General features: G+C 33.2%; 1 protein-coding gene across 4 annotated transcripts; it reads right to left on the bottom strand.

Annotated features, from left to right (window-relative positions):
• Window positions 1-723: 723 nt before the first annotated feature.
• On the bottom strand, window positions 724-14,839 carry LOC106073437 (uncharacterized). Of its 4 annotated transcripts, none has more exons than XM_056032860.1 (8): window positions 14,819-14,839; window positions 9,486-9,859; window positions 7,204-7,327; window positions 6,826-6,964; window positions 5,738-5,906; window positions 4,523-4,693; window positions 4,118-4,306; window positions 724-3,446 (listed from the first exon to the last, which is right to left on the bottom strand). In XM_056032860.1, the coding sequence occupies exons 2-8, from the start codon at window positions 9,710-9,712 to the stop codon at window positions 3,194-3,196; spliced, it is 1,272 nt and encodes a 423-aa protein (XP_055888835.1). In that variant the 5' UTR covers window positions 9,713-9,859; window positions 14,819-14,839; the 3' UTR covers window positions 724-3,193. The 4 variants fall into 4 exon arrangements, with proteins under 4 accessions (XP_055888835.1, XP_013089444.2, XP_013089443.2 ...); XM_013233990.2 differs by lacking the exon at window positions 14,819-14,839 and adding an exon at window positions 14,334-14,774; XM_013233989.2 differs by lacking the exon at window positions 14,819-14,839 and adding an exon at window positions 14,440-14,774.
• Between the last annotated feature and the right edge of the window lie 1,342 nt (window positions 14,840-16,181).

Genomic DNA, 16,181 nt, shown 5'->3' with positions numbered 1-16,181 from the left:
CACACTCCAAAAGATTAAAAAAGGAACAAATTAATATTGTTTCTAAACATTCTGTAAAAACAGTCTTTAAGCTCCTAGATAAAAATTGTATTTCTACACTTGGTTAAAATTTCAGACATTCTCAAATTATCAACTGGTTTTTGTTACTGAAATTAACATTAAATTATTTTTAGACCAACTTGAAAAGACCCCTAGGTGCAATACAACTTATTTTCTTGTAGGCAAAAATTCTAAATAATATAAATGATTATAAGACATGAGCTACATGTTATTAAGTGAAAATGACGAGTTTATTTGATGACATAAGCATTGCTTTTTTTTGTTTTTTTTATATAGTTCGTCCATTGTGGTTCAATGATGACCACTTTTGTCATCCAGGGAGCTGAAGGTTTTATGCCTCCTTATGTGGCTGATGAGACATATGTGAGCCCGAAATGTTCGGCTGCACACTGGGCAGGTTATTCTAGCTGGAGCTAATGTTATTATTTTTTTTAATTGCGTAGTAAAGCACATTTTTAATGCTTAAGCTTACTCAGTGTGGTCTGGTCATATCTGTTTTATGGGGAGGGGGTTCTGGGATATGTTATTTTTTATATATTGTGTGTCTTTAGGCAAACACAACTCATTTCAAGTCAACTCCCAATTAAAATTTCCTTGATAACATCAGGACTTGAGCCCCCTTATTTGGAAGCCAAACAGTTGAAAATGAATAACAAAAAAATATATCAACAGGAAATTTTACTGAAAATATTTTAAAGAAAATAAAAAACATGTAAAACACAAATTGATCTCTAAACATTTCTTTACAAAAAGCAAAATAACAAAGGGAATTTGTGTTACATTTTTGAGTAGCCTCTCTGGGTCAGTTGTACTTTGAGAGTATGTTGTACCTAACATACCACACACATATGTTTTATGAACATTGATTGCCTTTAAATCTTGTCTTTATATTTGGAAATCTTGGTGCATAGAATATGCATACTTTGTTTTTTAAATCAAAGGTGCATGCGTTTGAAAGACCATAAATAACTTGTGCTTACAAACAAACATAACACTCAAAATTATTTTATTTTTTTAATAAATAAAAAAAAAACTATATACATATTGCAAGACAAAGCCATATGATCATTTCCCTTCCATCACAATCCTTTGATCTCTATAGCTAGTAGCTAGTCAAAATGTATAAATCTTGTGTTAAATGTGGTCTATTTGTATAAAATATTTACCTTAAAAATTTTTAAAAACAAAGTAGCTGTTGCATCTCATTTGAACACATAACCACATAACATTTTTTTAGATTTAAACATGAACAAACAGACAGCCAAAAAACATAATGACATTGGCTATCATAAAATTTAAAAGATTAAATAAAGAAAAAAATTGAGAAAATAAAAGTTAATTAGTGTAGTAATCTTATTTCTCTATTAGATGAATTGTACATACATTTTTCTTATATTTAATTAAGCAGTGTAAAACTAAAAGTATAAAACATTGAAATAAATAGGCAAAATGGTTTATTTTGTGGACATGTATATATTTATATAATCAATAATTTGATTCTGAAATTAATGCTGTGATGTTCTAATAAATGAAAGTTTAAAAAATAAACATGGCAGTAGACCTAAAAGGTCAAAAGTATTTACATTTCTTTCAATCATTGAAAACAAATGTAGGTTTAAAAAAATGATTCAGTAAAATTATTTTATTATTATTATTTTATTAGCACAACTACAATGACATACAGTGAGTGGAAGCCCTGTAATAGCTGGCCTTATACAACTTATAATAATTCTAATATTGCCAGAGGAACATTAGGTTCCAAGCCAACTGCCCATGTTGCTCAAGTCTAGAGAAAACAGTAACAGACTTGATGTCAATTAATACAGTTAAAAAAATCCTTTTAAACAAAAAAACAAGCTTATCTCCACAATTACATCTCTCAATAATGTAAAAGTTTTTCCCTTTTTGATAATAAACAAAATATTTAGTTACCAATAATTTATAAACTAGTTGGTTAATTTTTTTTATTGATTCATGTTTTGTTAGTACACTGAATAATTTTTCTAAAGTTTCAACTTGATCTGAGACATGGTTTGGGAAAAATAATGTGTACAATTATTTAAGGTGACAAAACCCAACATATTTAACCATATCTGTGAATACTGGAGGATTAATTTCCATTGTAGGTATCAAACAAAACAATTAATGATCAGTAATTAATAGACTGGAGGCGCTGTGGCTGAGCGGTAAAGCGTTTGATTTCTGAACTGAGGTCCTGGGTTCAAATCCTGCCAAAGTCTGGGATCTTTGGGCGCTCCTGAGTCCAGCCAGCTCTAATGCATACCTGACATTAGTTGGGAAAAAGTAAAGGCCGTTGGTTGTTGTGCTGGCAACATGACACCCTTGTTAACCATGGGCCACAGAAACAGATGATCTTTACATCATCTGCCCTATAGATCGCAAGGTCTGAAAGGTAAACTTTACTTACTTTTAATGAATAGACTAATTAATTTTTTATTGACTTATGTCTTTGTCTATGCCAATGAGTAATTGTCCAAAGTTTCAACTTGATTTGAGAATGGGTGTCGGAGAAATAAGATGTACAGACCACACAGGGTGAATTTGATATAAGCTTTGTAAAATACTTACAAAACTAGCAACAAACAATAATCATAAAGATTAAATAAAAATATCCTTAAATAAATAATCAAACCTACATTGTACTACAAAAATTTAACTCTATGAATATATATTTAAACTGATGTCTACATGTATACATAATATTATCTTATCTTGTATAATACAGATGTTACTTCAAAAAGAAAATGATTACATCTTACATGTCATGCATATGTATGTTAATTAATGCCTTAAATTCTGCCAAGTCACTGGTTTTATATACAAATCTTATTCAAACTGATGAAAAAGCTTCTTAAAACCTTTTCCTTTTTTTAAAAAAAATTAATGAACAATTAAACAAATTTATACCAAATTTAGAAGTATTAATTTGATAAAATTATGACAGTTAAGCAAGAGTAAGCAAGATGTATTTTATGGATGGATCATGACAACTTTGCAGGTCTGTGACATTTTGTTCAAGCATAACATAATATGCCCCATCATAAAATATCATTAGCCTTTGTCTTCAAGTACAAAGATTAAACCTCTTAGCAGAAATGATTGATTTACTTTGTTACTTTCCCCTTTTCTGTATATTTTTTCTTGGTCCAACAAAAATTTTCAAGAGACCATTAATCAGTAATGTTAAAGATTCTGGCTCACGTTCGTAGGAATGCATAATGGACATCATGGAGAGAGCAAATAAGAAGGTAAAACCATTTGGTACTTTGAAGAGGAATCTGAAACTGGATCTGCTGATAGCTATGTAGAGAATGTTGATGGTGTGGGGAATGACAAACAAACACAGTTCTTTTCTTCTTTTATCACTGAAAGATAAATAAAAAGTGTATGTGGTTAGAATATTATTAACATTTTTTTTTTAAATTACAACTTTTAAAAAGATGTCATTAATAATAACTAATAAATGCAAGTCTGCACTATATCAGTAACTATTTCAGTTACGCAAAAATTAAGACCCACAGGCCACAGGTAATATATAGCTAGTACTTAATATAAGCATATTTTTCTTGTATTTTATAAATTAAAACTTTTGAAAATTAATTTGTGTTAAAAGAAAATAATTAAATAACAGCTTTCTTTAAATTTAATTTTTTTTTTGTTTTGTTTTGACTTAACAGTAATATTCTATTTCTAAAATTCTAAAATTTGTGGATTGAGTTCAAACCCCTAAATTAAAATTGTATTAAAATGTATGTAATGCAAACTTTCTTTAAGTATATCTTCAACGTAGAAGAATATATTTTCAAGAAGTAAATTATCATTTCCAAAACCAATTTTATGTATACCAAATAATATGATAATCAAGCAAAACAGATTATCTACATAAATGATACCATCATTTTCAATCGCTAATATAATTGCAATTTAAGCCAGTATGATTTTTCTGCTAATATATAAGCATCATAAGTTTAGTTCAGTTTACTAATGTTTCTTATAATACCACTTTCTGAAAATTTTAATACAAAAATGTCCTTACTGTTCAAGCAGCAAAGCTAATCCACATATTGCACCAGCAAGCATAGGAATATGTGCTGCAAGAGGAGGTGGTTGGTGTGAATAATTCCGAAGTAGGCAGATTGTTAACTTGGCCAAAGTCACCATTAGACCCAGAAATGATGTTGACAAGACCAAATTTTTTACCAATGACTTAAACACAAAAAATGGCCTGGTAAGAAAAGAATTTCAAAACCACATTTTACAAAATATAAAACAAACTAGAAAAATAAATTGACTTCTACTAAGTCAGTTCCTAATTAAAATAGGTTAGCACAAAAATGAATCATATATAATTATATATTATAATTTAATATAATAAGGTAAGCACACTTAAAATTTGCAAAAAAAAAATGTTCAGAAAAGATAAGAAAGTAATTTATTTTACCTTTCAAACAGAACCTTTCTCTTAAATACAATGACAGGTGTCATATGAATTGGCAGGTAAAGCTTGGCAAACCCTGGTAGAGATTTGATAAGATCATTCAATCTATGTTGAGTACAGTTTCCTTGATGAAGTCCAACATCTTGACATGTTAGAAAGTGTTTAGCAGGCATCCTAGTATGCAAAGATCAGAAATGGTTTTATTATATAAAAAAGTATAACCAAGAGAGGATTAATATCAAAGAAAAAGAAAGTAGTCATTACATTTACATTAAATTTCGTTTAACAATAGGCCTACACCCTTTTGGAAAATTATATCACATACAAAAACTGCATCACAAATATAAAGATTAGAGACAGTATTAGTTCAACGATCAGACTCCATAATGATCTGCTAACTACTGTCAAAAAAATGCAAAGTAAAACTCTATGGGCATATTACAAACTCCTACGGGCTTGCAAAAACCTTTCTTCAGGGAACAGTATCAGGAAAAAGAGAAGAGACAGACTGTTATGTCTTATTATATAGTGAGGCTCTTTAGCAATACACCAACACCAAAATAATTTAATCTTAATTAACACTGTAAACACTATATTGTTTTATTCCTCCATCTTGGCTCTCCTCTCCTTTCAACACGCATTCACACCATTCCACATTTAGACTATGATGTGCCCGTAACACAGACATAGAAAGCAAAGGGAAGACAACATAAAGAATGGATGGGCCTGTCAATGAAAGAGATTCTATCAAAGGCAAAAGACAGAGAATAATGGAGAAAGACGGTCAACAGATCTTGCTTGGTGCCCCAAGGGTCCAACAGACAAAGGGATAGGTGAAGGAGGATATCACTAAAGATTATCATGCATAAAGACCTACATGCAGAATGTGTTGCTGCATATTATATATATAGCATAAACTAAAGATAATCTAACAGAGGGGACTGGGATTCAATTCTCAATGGAAATTAGGTATGTTCAATTGGAAATTCTACATGAGCTGAGTTGTATTTGCAGAGTGCTTAAAGGCAGAAACCATCTCCTATCTGATGTATACACAAAAGAAAATGGACCAGAATGCACAAAGCCTGCTGAAGTATCATGAAGATATGCTATACAATAATAATAATTATTATTATTTAGGAAGAAGTCTGTAATCTATTAGTCATTTACTTATAATAAGTTCATTAATTTAAACCAAGTCCTAGGGAAATCCCTAACCTGAAAAGTATGCTTAAATTTTCATCAGTATAATCTCGTGACCATTTCAGAATTGATTTATAGTATCCAGGGTTGAGAAAATCTGGCTTTAATGCAACACAGTATAGGATGATGCTTGTGCATAAAGAAAAAATGGCTACTTCAAAAAATGGTATAGCAACCAAAACCCCTGAAAAGAAATTTGTTTTATAAATATTTTGCCATCAAGAAAGGAATTTTTATACAAGATAATTTAGAATCAAAGCTAAATGCTGTTTTTTTTAAATTTTATTTTGGGATAGGTAAAACTTGAGTACTAGCTGGCTAGGAGTTAAGCTTTCAATATTGATTTCATATCTTGTTTGAGGTTGGGGGTTGGGGGGAGGGGGAATAAAAAAAAATATCTTCCAGGGAAAATTTTTACTTAGCTGTTTTGAAAAAAGAAAAAACTTTTTATTTAATCTTATTTACCAAATAAATAAAATCTAGAGAAAAAAAAAGTTTGAATGCTAAATTTCTCAAGAAAAAAGTTAATTGTGAAATTATTTTAGCAGATATATAATTCATATAGTTCATATTTGACAGTTGACTTAACAGCATTTGATTTTAAACATTATGTTGTTTTATGAATATTCTAAAAAAACAAAAAACAAAATGAATTATAGATTTAAACTAATTAATTATCATTCAAAAGAATGCTCATTAAACTATATTATAATTTTAAAAATAACTATTTAGAATTTCCTGAATTATAGAAGAGAGAAAATACATTTTAAAGACAATTGTTAAGTATAAAATAAATTTTAATAAAATACTAAATCTACAAATGTGTAATAGAACAGATATGAATGTATGTTACTGGTACTTAGAATAAATGAAATTACATTAAATCATACAAAATTAATTTTGATTTGCAATAGGCAAAAAATTCACATTATTATTCCATAAAAAACCCCATTGATATCAGAAAGCTTGCTAACAAAATATGTCACAAACAAAAGAAGATTAATAAAAGTATTTAACAATTTTTTATTTTTTTTACATATATATCAATGGTGAAAAATGCATTCTATAATTCAGATTATAACTCATGAAAAAAATGATCTAACCTCGTGTCACTAATGTAGAAACAATAGCCCCAAGAGCTCTGGCCAAAGTAAAAAATGCTAAAGTCTGCCTGTTTGATTTGTTAAGTACTGCAGCAGACAAACCCGCAAGTCCTCCTGCAGCCCCATATGTCCATCCATCCTGAAATATAAAAAAATTAATTAAAAATTCTAAAAAATAAGTATAGCAACACAAAAAAAAGGTGGGAAAGATAATAGTGAAAATGATAAATTATAATCTAGAAATGTATTTTATTTTACTATTATGTGCTCTGATTTATTTCTACAGCCAAATCTTCTAAAGATTTATTGTCAAAGTTTTAATAAAATGAAATTTCACTTTTTCTTGTATTTTACTTTTTAAAGCCATTGATGTCTTACGTTGTTCCTTCTAACAGCTGTCAATAGTTCCACCAGCAGATGGTAAAGACTTGGATACAAACCTAAAAATGTGGCCACCTTCACAGAGTCAGTGGATAAAATGCCATCAACAATTTTTGGTAGACTTGAAGAGAAAAAAAAGAATAAAAAAAAATGGTCTTTTTCTTTTTAGCAAGTCTTTTTGTAAAAAAAAAATAAATAAAATCTAAGTAATAGAAGTAGGAAGAATTGCTAATGTGCAAGAGAAGTAATTCTACAAACTATTTTTTAAATAAAGAAGAGCAACTTAAACATCTCATATTTAAAAAAAAAACATGATTAAAAGGCCAGTCTTTAAAATAGTTGATCCTCATAAAGATGCATATATGCACAAGCTATCAATAAAAGATAGGCCACTCGCCACTATAATGCAACAAGCTACTTTGAAACTTATATAATAGTCAACCGGCGGCGTAGCATACGCCGCTATTTTGCAGGGCCGGCTTTAGGCAGTGGGACACACTTTCATAGGACCCGCGCTAATTCTAGGTGTATAGATTATTAAATTAAACCATTTTATAACTTATAACAGATTTCCCGCGGCCTCCTGTCGATTAACCAGGAGCTTTTGGAAATCTCCTGAAATTGCAAAATATACAAAAAGTCCTGGAAATATCCGGAAATTATTAAAATCTTTTGAAAACTCATACAAATCTGTCAAAATTGCCAAAATGTAGGAAATAGAATTTGTATGATATACTGTATGACTTCACTACACGCAAGGCCCGTTAAGTAATTCTGTCCGTAGTGAAGAATGAATAAAATGCAAAGACGAGTTTATTTTCTAATACAAACTCTTAATTTTCACTTATTATCCGTATCCCTACCCAAACTTGGCCCCGCGAAATCCGTTTCGCATAGCGCCTCACAATGGTTAGGTCCGGACCTGCTATTTAGTGACGGGTGAATACAGAGTAGATTACTTGTTCTCTTTTCATGACTTCTTGGTCACAATGGTTAAGTCCGGCCCTGCTATTTAGTGACGGGTGAATACTACTTGTTCTCCCTCCCCCCCCCCTTTCTATTTTTCGCCTCTAAAATTACGTGGGGTAAATCTAGTCTGTCCGACTTGCAGAAATAAAAGAGCGATCTTTCCAGTACTTGGTGTCCAAACTCTTGAGCCATGAAGAGAATTATATATATATAGATAGAAAAGATTTATCATTTTTCTATCTCATTATAGTTTCTTAAGATTTATCATTTTTCTATCTCATTATAGTTTCTTTATGGCAGTGAGAACTGGCAACTTACATGAGTCGAGCATAGATTAAATAGCTTCGACTAACGCTGCCCGCGAAGCATAATGTGCATCATGTTTCCAACCAGGACGTTATTAAACGGGCCAATATGCACAGCATCTATGCTCTTCTGACACAGAGAAGACTACGCTAGATCGGACAAGTCACTCGAATGCCAGATGGAAGAATCCCTAAAGTCATCCTATACGCTGAGCTTGGGGAGGGCCACCCAAGACTAACCTACAGAGATGTCTGCAAGCGAGACATGAGAACCACAGTCATCAACCAAAGTATGTGGAATGTGATAGCCCAAGACCGGACAGCATGGAGACAGACTGTACGTGCTGGTACGAATTTCGCAGAGAGCAAAAGAAACGAAGCTGCATCAGTCAAGAGAAAGAAAAAGAAAGCTGTCCTGTCAGCTAGCCCTAGGACAGCTGCATATACATGAACGAACTGTGGCAAACTCTGCGGCACGAGAATTGGCTTGATCAGTCACTCCAGATTCTGCCCCGTCTCAAGACGAAACCAAAGCCAGTGACTCATCTGGGCGCATCAATTTTCTTCCGAGACAGAAGGATCCATATAGGCTAAATAGTTTCCTATTTGAGATGTGGGGCTGAGTGGTACAAACTGCTTGGCTGATTATCAAGGGTGGCTTAAGTTTGAATCCAAAGTTGAACTGAGTTTGTTGAGCGCCTAAAATCAGAACGAAACCTTCTGCTAGATCCGCTTTTCTCCATATGTCCACAAAGAAGATTGGAACAGAACAAACTGATCATACAATTGAATGAGATGCGTTATGGCTACACAAAAGCAATTTAAAAGAAGCTTGAATATAGGTAAATTATCTTCACATTTTCCCGTAATATGATATGTGGGCTTCACAAAATTAAAGGTAGCTTATCAACTAAACAAAAATGTCAGCTTTATGATCCAATCAAAAGCTATCTAAAATACTTTCAAATATCACGTCCTAGTAAAGTTAAACAAAGATGGTAATACCTTTCACGGAATGGATTTTTCAGAAGGGCTGTGATAATTCTGACAAAGGAGTACAAGACGATGCCACCACAAAATCCTCGGGCAAAACGTTTCATGAAGCTCATCACGATCTTTTTTCTCAGCTCTGGAGGTAAACGTGTACACACTAGCTTCCACCATGTCGCTGTTGGAGTATGATCATTTCCACCCAAAGAGCTCCTAGGTGTACAAGGTTTTGAATTCGACATTGAAAAGGAAAATCTATATTATGGTTCATAGGATCTGTCAGGCCTGGCGAGCAGCTTTAGAAGTCTTTTTGCATACGTAGACCACATAAAGAAACTTCTATGTCAATGTAAGACATGCGCTTGAGACAGTTCAAGCTAACAGTTATACTGAAAACAAGCAAAATATAAAAATCCTTTAAAAAAAAAAACAACAAAGCTTATCTAAAGGGGAAGAACTCCGTCCTTAAAACTATATTACCAATAATGTACAAGTTATTTCCCTTATTCGATATCAAACATAATTATTAATAATTAATTGACTAATTGAGCTTTTTTTTTTGTTTATTGATTCATGTTTTGTTAGGTACAATAAATAATTGTCTAAAGTATAAACTTGATTGGAGAATGAGTGTGGGAGAAATAGCGTTAACAATTATTTAAAGGGACTAAATCCAACAAAATTAGCCACATGTGAATACTGAAGTATTAGATTCTCTTGTTACTAATAAACAAAATAATGAAATGCCAGTAATTAATTTTCTAACTGGTTCCTTTTTTATTGATTCATGTCTTGTCTAAGTTAATGAATAACTGTGCGAAGTTTCAGCTTTTCACGTGAATGGATGTGGGAGAAATAACGTGTACACACTTTTTACCAAAACAGTCAGAGTGAGTTGATAGAAGCTTTGTAATAAGAAAACGAAAAAACAATATAAATTATGTAGGCTCATATGTAAGCTCATTATAGACGTTTTTTTTTCTTCTTTGGAATGGGTGCAGGAGAGTCATAAACAGAGCTCGAATCCTGTTCGAGTTGTTTGCTGAAATAATTAGCCCTCCTCCCATATGTCCACACAAAAGAGACTGGACCATAGCGCACTGAGCATACTTATAACAAACTTAACGGATGAACGTGAGTATGTGTGTATAATCGAGTTCTACTTCTTAGTGTCAGCTGGAATGTATGAGCGAATGACCGGAAGTGTGTACGTTTACCAGTGTGTGATACGATCAAAAGGCAATAAAGTTTGTGTTCCTCTTTAAGACTGAGTTATTTAGTGTTTTGTTATTATACAGCTGAACCCGAGGGACACTTTCATGAAGGGCTAGTGTACTTTCTATACAAGTAATATATTAGAGAGCTGTACCCCCCTCTATATGTCATATGTTTTTAACATTACTTTCCCCTTCATAGGCAAACTAGGCAGCCGCCTAGGGCCTCAGATTGGTGAGGGCATCGCACAATTGCACAAAATGCGAAATATGGATCAAATCTCAAACCAAGCAGAATTCTATGGCTCTGTGTCTGCTACCTTAACTCCAAGTCTCTACTATGATACAAATTTTTTTTTTTAGCGAATGTTTAGATCTATTTGCTAGACTAGGGCCTACATATGTTAGAAGACTATTGTTTCTTTATTTTGATGAAATGTCGAAACGTTAGTTCTAGTCTGGTGATCATGAATTGTCCATGTTCATTCGGCGCTTAGCGCTGTATAAATTAAACTTATTTGTTAAGTTAGATATAGATACAGGACGTTTTTTTTAAAAATTCATTGCGTATTTTTCGGTCTTAATTGTTCGTTTTTCCATATCTTTTTTTTTTTTTTAAAGGAAATTTCCCCTTTCAGACCATGCGGTCTATAGGGCAGATGATGTTAAGGTCGTCTGTTTCATTTCATTTGGAGCCACCCTATTCACTTCGCCTAGGGTCTCTCTATTCACTTTATCTAAGGCCGGCCTTTTTCGTTGAATACCACAGCACCTTAGTTAACGTCTTCAGAGATTGACATCATACTTCTGCCTTGGGTAATCTTCAACAGGCTACTTATCAATTTCGCCTTACCAGCCATCTATTTCCCTCGCTTTTTACTGCATGTCCAACCAGGTCACACTGTCTTGCATCCGGCTCCGTTTCGTGTGTTCTGTAGACATCTAGATTAATTCTCCCCCCTAGCAACTTTATTTTCCGATGTAAGTTTGCAATGTTACGGAAACGAAAAAGAGCTAGGCTTTACATAACGTAATGATTCAATCTCCTTTTTAGGACTAAACTATGCTATCTATAAGGTCTTTACGAATTTTAGTCTTGATAAGCTTATAATCTAAGAGTACGCGTTGATCTCATATGTCAAGGTTAACGCAAATATAAAAGCTACGAATAAATGTGTAAAACGTATTCATAAACGAAGAGGGCACTTCCATGTTAGGCGCCGCATTGGCCGTAATATGCTTTTAAATGACATGTTTATAAGCTGCAGTTCAATCATTCATGAAAACATATTATGCTATTAAATGTGCTTTACTTTTAATAGTTTTTCTTTTTACCGGGTTTTATCAAGTCTTGTCTTTCTGGTTAAAAAAAAATCATTGTAAACAACTAGCCAATTAGATAATCAATTAGTCGTAATTAAATAATTTTTGGATGGAAAATGTACTAAATCTGCGGCGGGCGACAATCACGTACAGTAGAACCCCAACAAAGAAGCTAAACATATTAAACTATCAAAAGACTAATAAAACCTTCTATTTTTATAAGTACTTGAATAGTTCAGTGGCAAAACACCCCGGATTTCGAATTCAAACTCTCCCCGCTTTTTTTTTTTTTTAAATTGCTTTTATACACAAATACCTTCACTCAGAAACCCTCAACCAAAATTACCTATAAGATGCCTATAAGATTGCTTGATATCCCGTTGTTCCTAGCAAAGCGGATTTTGATATTTCATTACCATAATGACAATAAGTATTTACTGAATAAAAGAAATTTCCTTGTGAAGTGTTATCTCAATATAATATGGTATTGAAAGAACACTTATAAAAATGAACAGCAAACGATGCACAAAAAACTTAGTAAATAAATATGATTGTTTTACAAACCACAAAAGGGATATATACTTATCAGAGACATAAAGGTAAATATGATTGTTTTACAAACCACAAAAGGGATATATACTTATCAGAGACATAAAGGTAAATATGATTGTTTTATGAACCACGAGGATGATATATACATATCAGAGACATAAAGATAAATATGATTGTTTTATGAACCACAAAGAGAATATATACTTATCAGAGACATAAAGGCTACATGATACTTTGGTATCCAATCACTCCGTATTTCTTATTTAGCTCACAGAAATCCGAATTTAAAATGTATACAATTTAAAAAGCAAATAAAACTAAGAAAATGTCTAGAAAGGGATGAGCTTGACGTTATGATTTGTCGAGCTCTGGAATATGACAATGAAGTTATAGTGTTAAGGGTACACGCAATTTTATGATCCATCATAAAAGTTATTTTTAACGGATGTGTAAAACCATTCTCTCAGTTTATGTGATTAACATTCTTTTTTTCAGAAAATGTCTTAATGTTACTTTTTTTGGTTGAACTGAAATGTTTTTTTCGCTCTGAACATAAAGCCACCAGACCTGCATCTCTGTGATTATTGCCAGTTGTCTTTAATTTTACCAATCGTTGCTTTACTTTCTTTTGGGCAGATGTATCGGAAAGACAGCGATACACAAGAGTTCATTGAAACTAATGAGTTGATAAGTTTGCAACTTTGAAATCCAGAAAGGCAATTAAATTTGCAAGAGCATTTTATTAGCTCTTGTTGTACACTTTTAATGTTAAGTTTAACGTCATTACAAACAAGACAGTAGAATGTAGAATATTTTCCGTAAGAATCTCTGTAAGGTCTAATATAGAGAACATGTGGATATTAGATTGTTTTTAATTTTTATAACCTTACATTTTAACATTTTAATACATGTCAAAACTTTTGATAAATTGGCATCAACAACTAACTTTCAAAATAAAACTCACAATCATTTTACAATTGTCTAACAATCAATGAATGTAGGAAATTAGCTCAAATTATTGTGTTTTCACAAGAGAATAAACCAACGAGAAATTTTATTAGGCCTGAGAGGTGGGGAGGGAGACACCATGAGCTGATCGCACGGGGTGACACCCATCCTAGTCCCACCACTGTATATTGGGTTAAATGTTGAGTCATTACAAAATAAGTGGGGCGCTTGGTTGAGAGGTTCGACACCCGACTCGAGCAGAGTTGTGTTTACTGAGCGCCTAAAGGCAGCACGGAAGAACCTTCTCCCAGATACCCTCTCCACTACCATCCACAAAAGAGATTGGACCATAGCGCTCTGAGCATGCCATAAACATAAAACTAGCGCGATATAACAGCTTTTATTTAATTTTTAAAATCTTAATTGCATGATTGATTGAAAATAATAGATGCAAATTTCACTAAATACAAGCCAGGGCCGGCCTTAGGTATAGGCTGCCTAGTTAGTTGTTTTTTTTACTTCGATTGTGACTTTAAGCCTATTTTACATTTATCTATACCTTACCCCTCCTTTATTTTTATATTGTAGATGTCCCTAAGACAGGTCAAGGCATTGGAGTCTATCTGTAATTAAAAGCATTGCTCACGTTCCCTTTCAACTCGTTTTACATGTAGGCTATGTATTTATATAATCAATAGATCTAGGAGTTCGATGCATAGTTACACATTTCATTATACACTATATACTATTCACAGGAGAAAGTCTTTTATTTATACAGCGCGATCTAACGTTGAAGAGACACACTAAGCACACATATAATGATTACCTTGTAGCAATACTTCAAGTGTAAGACATGCACTCTGCCTAAAAAAAAAACGTTTTGTAATAAACAGCGTTTGTCGATGTAGATCTATGATAAAAGAAATACGTACCAAAACAAGACACAAAGTGACAAAAAATGCATGCTAACACACCAATAGATGTGTAGGCTACAACACTTGAGCTCTTAATGTGAAATTTCCGATAAAAAAAATACAAGTGTCAAGTTGCTTCATTGAACATATAGTAGCTATGTAGGTTACAGCACAGCAACACACTTTCAAGCAAAAGGAAAGGAGTCTTTGCAGTCGTCTGCTAAAATTTTAGGTTTTAAAAACTCCAGGCGTTTTGGCCTATGGTACACGTAAAAAAACATCACTAACAGGGCTGCTATGTCCGAGCGACGCCTCTCTTTTCCTTTTGTTATAGACTAGTCCCGCACACCTCATCGCACTTAGCCCAGACGCCCAGTAAGTATCTAAGAGCTCTTACCTGAGTTAAGAGTCTCTATCAGCAGCTTGGATTATCAAAACACTGACGACATAAAAGATGATTAGAAAGTCTGATAACACGTGACACTTAGAAATAGGCCAGTGTCCACTGGTATGTATTCACGCATCAGTCCAGAAGTTGACATGCGATAACAAGGGAGGACTGGTTATATTGGCATTGGGGCAAATAACCGGTGGGCCGGCAGCCAGTTGAGCCGATGGGCTGTCTGTTTGTTTCAAATGTTTGTTTTACATGTTTCAGATGTTCCTTCAGAGTTGAAGATAGTTTACTCCCTAGACCAACCCCCCATCCCCCCCCCCCCCGCAGAACGACGGGGGATGGGAGCGGGCAGGGTTTGAACCCGGGACCATCGATAAATCCAAACGACAGTACAGCGCGCAAACCGCACGACCAGGCACCTACATGGTGGCTTGGAATTGAAGCGTGGCCCGTAATGGCTGCAGTAAACAATTGTATATTCTCTAACAATAGGGACTCAGAGAACCTCGTGATTTGTGATGGCCATTACTTTATATAAAATATACTACTGACTTTAAAATGTAATACAAGGCTAACACATGTTCCGCAATAATCTACCGTATACCGTGCTTCTATCCGTTATACTTATAATCTACAAAGGAAATAAGGCTGCGAAATCTAAATGAACAATTTTTTTTTTGAGGAAAAAGTATATATATTCCTAATAGGCCATATTATATGCGCAAACTACCAGACTTATTGATTGGTGTATGCAACAAGAGATATCATCAACTGCCGAATGGTTTCAGAGATGTCAAAATAAATGTGTGTGGAACAGAAAGAGGGCATGCAATAGGAGCCTTCGGAAAATGCATTTATTGTTATTTTAGTTAACTTCCAAGTCGCTTCATTTCCAAGCTTATGTTTTAATATTTTGTTCGTTTTTCACTTTGATTTTTTTTTTAATTGCGAGATAGTGGTACTAGCATGTTAATAATGGTTGGGGATTTTTCTTGTCAGTGAGCAGCAAGTCTGGACGATTAGAATAATATGCATGACTAAATGCATGACGCGTAGGACGTAATCATCTTCTTTTTTGAAGTAACGTCTGTATTATATAAGATAAGGTAGTAAATTCAGAAACCAGTGATGTTTCTTTTTCAATGGAAAGAACAGCAAATAAAGCCTACCTGCTCTGTGTCATGGAACGGCACAAATATTTTATTTATCAATTGTAATCTCGAGAATGACCGCTCTGCTGAACAAACTGTTACAGACGAAATGACTTAGCATAAACGACTGAAACATGTTTTTTAAAAATGAAATCTGTCATGTAATTGAGAAACAATGGCATCAAAAAATCGGTAAAATATTGATTTTGAAA

The sequence above is a fragment of the Biomphalaria glabrata genome, chromosome 6 (assembly GCF_947242115.1).
Source record: "Biomphalaria glabrata chromosome 6, xgBioGlab47.1, whole genome shotgun sequence".
Taxonomy (NCBI): Eukaryota; Metazoa; Mollusca; class Gastropoda; family Planorbidae; genus Biomphalaria; species Biomphalaria glabrata.
The sequence above is the reverse complement of the archived record's forward strand: the minus strand, read 5'-3'. Positions and strand labels throughout refer to the sequence as shown.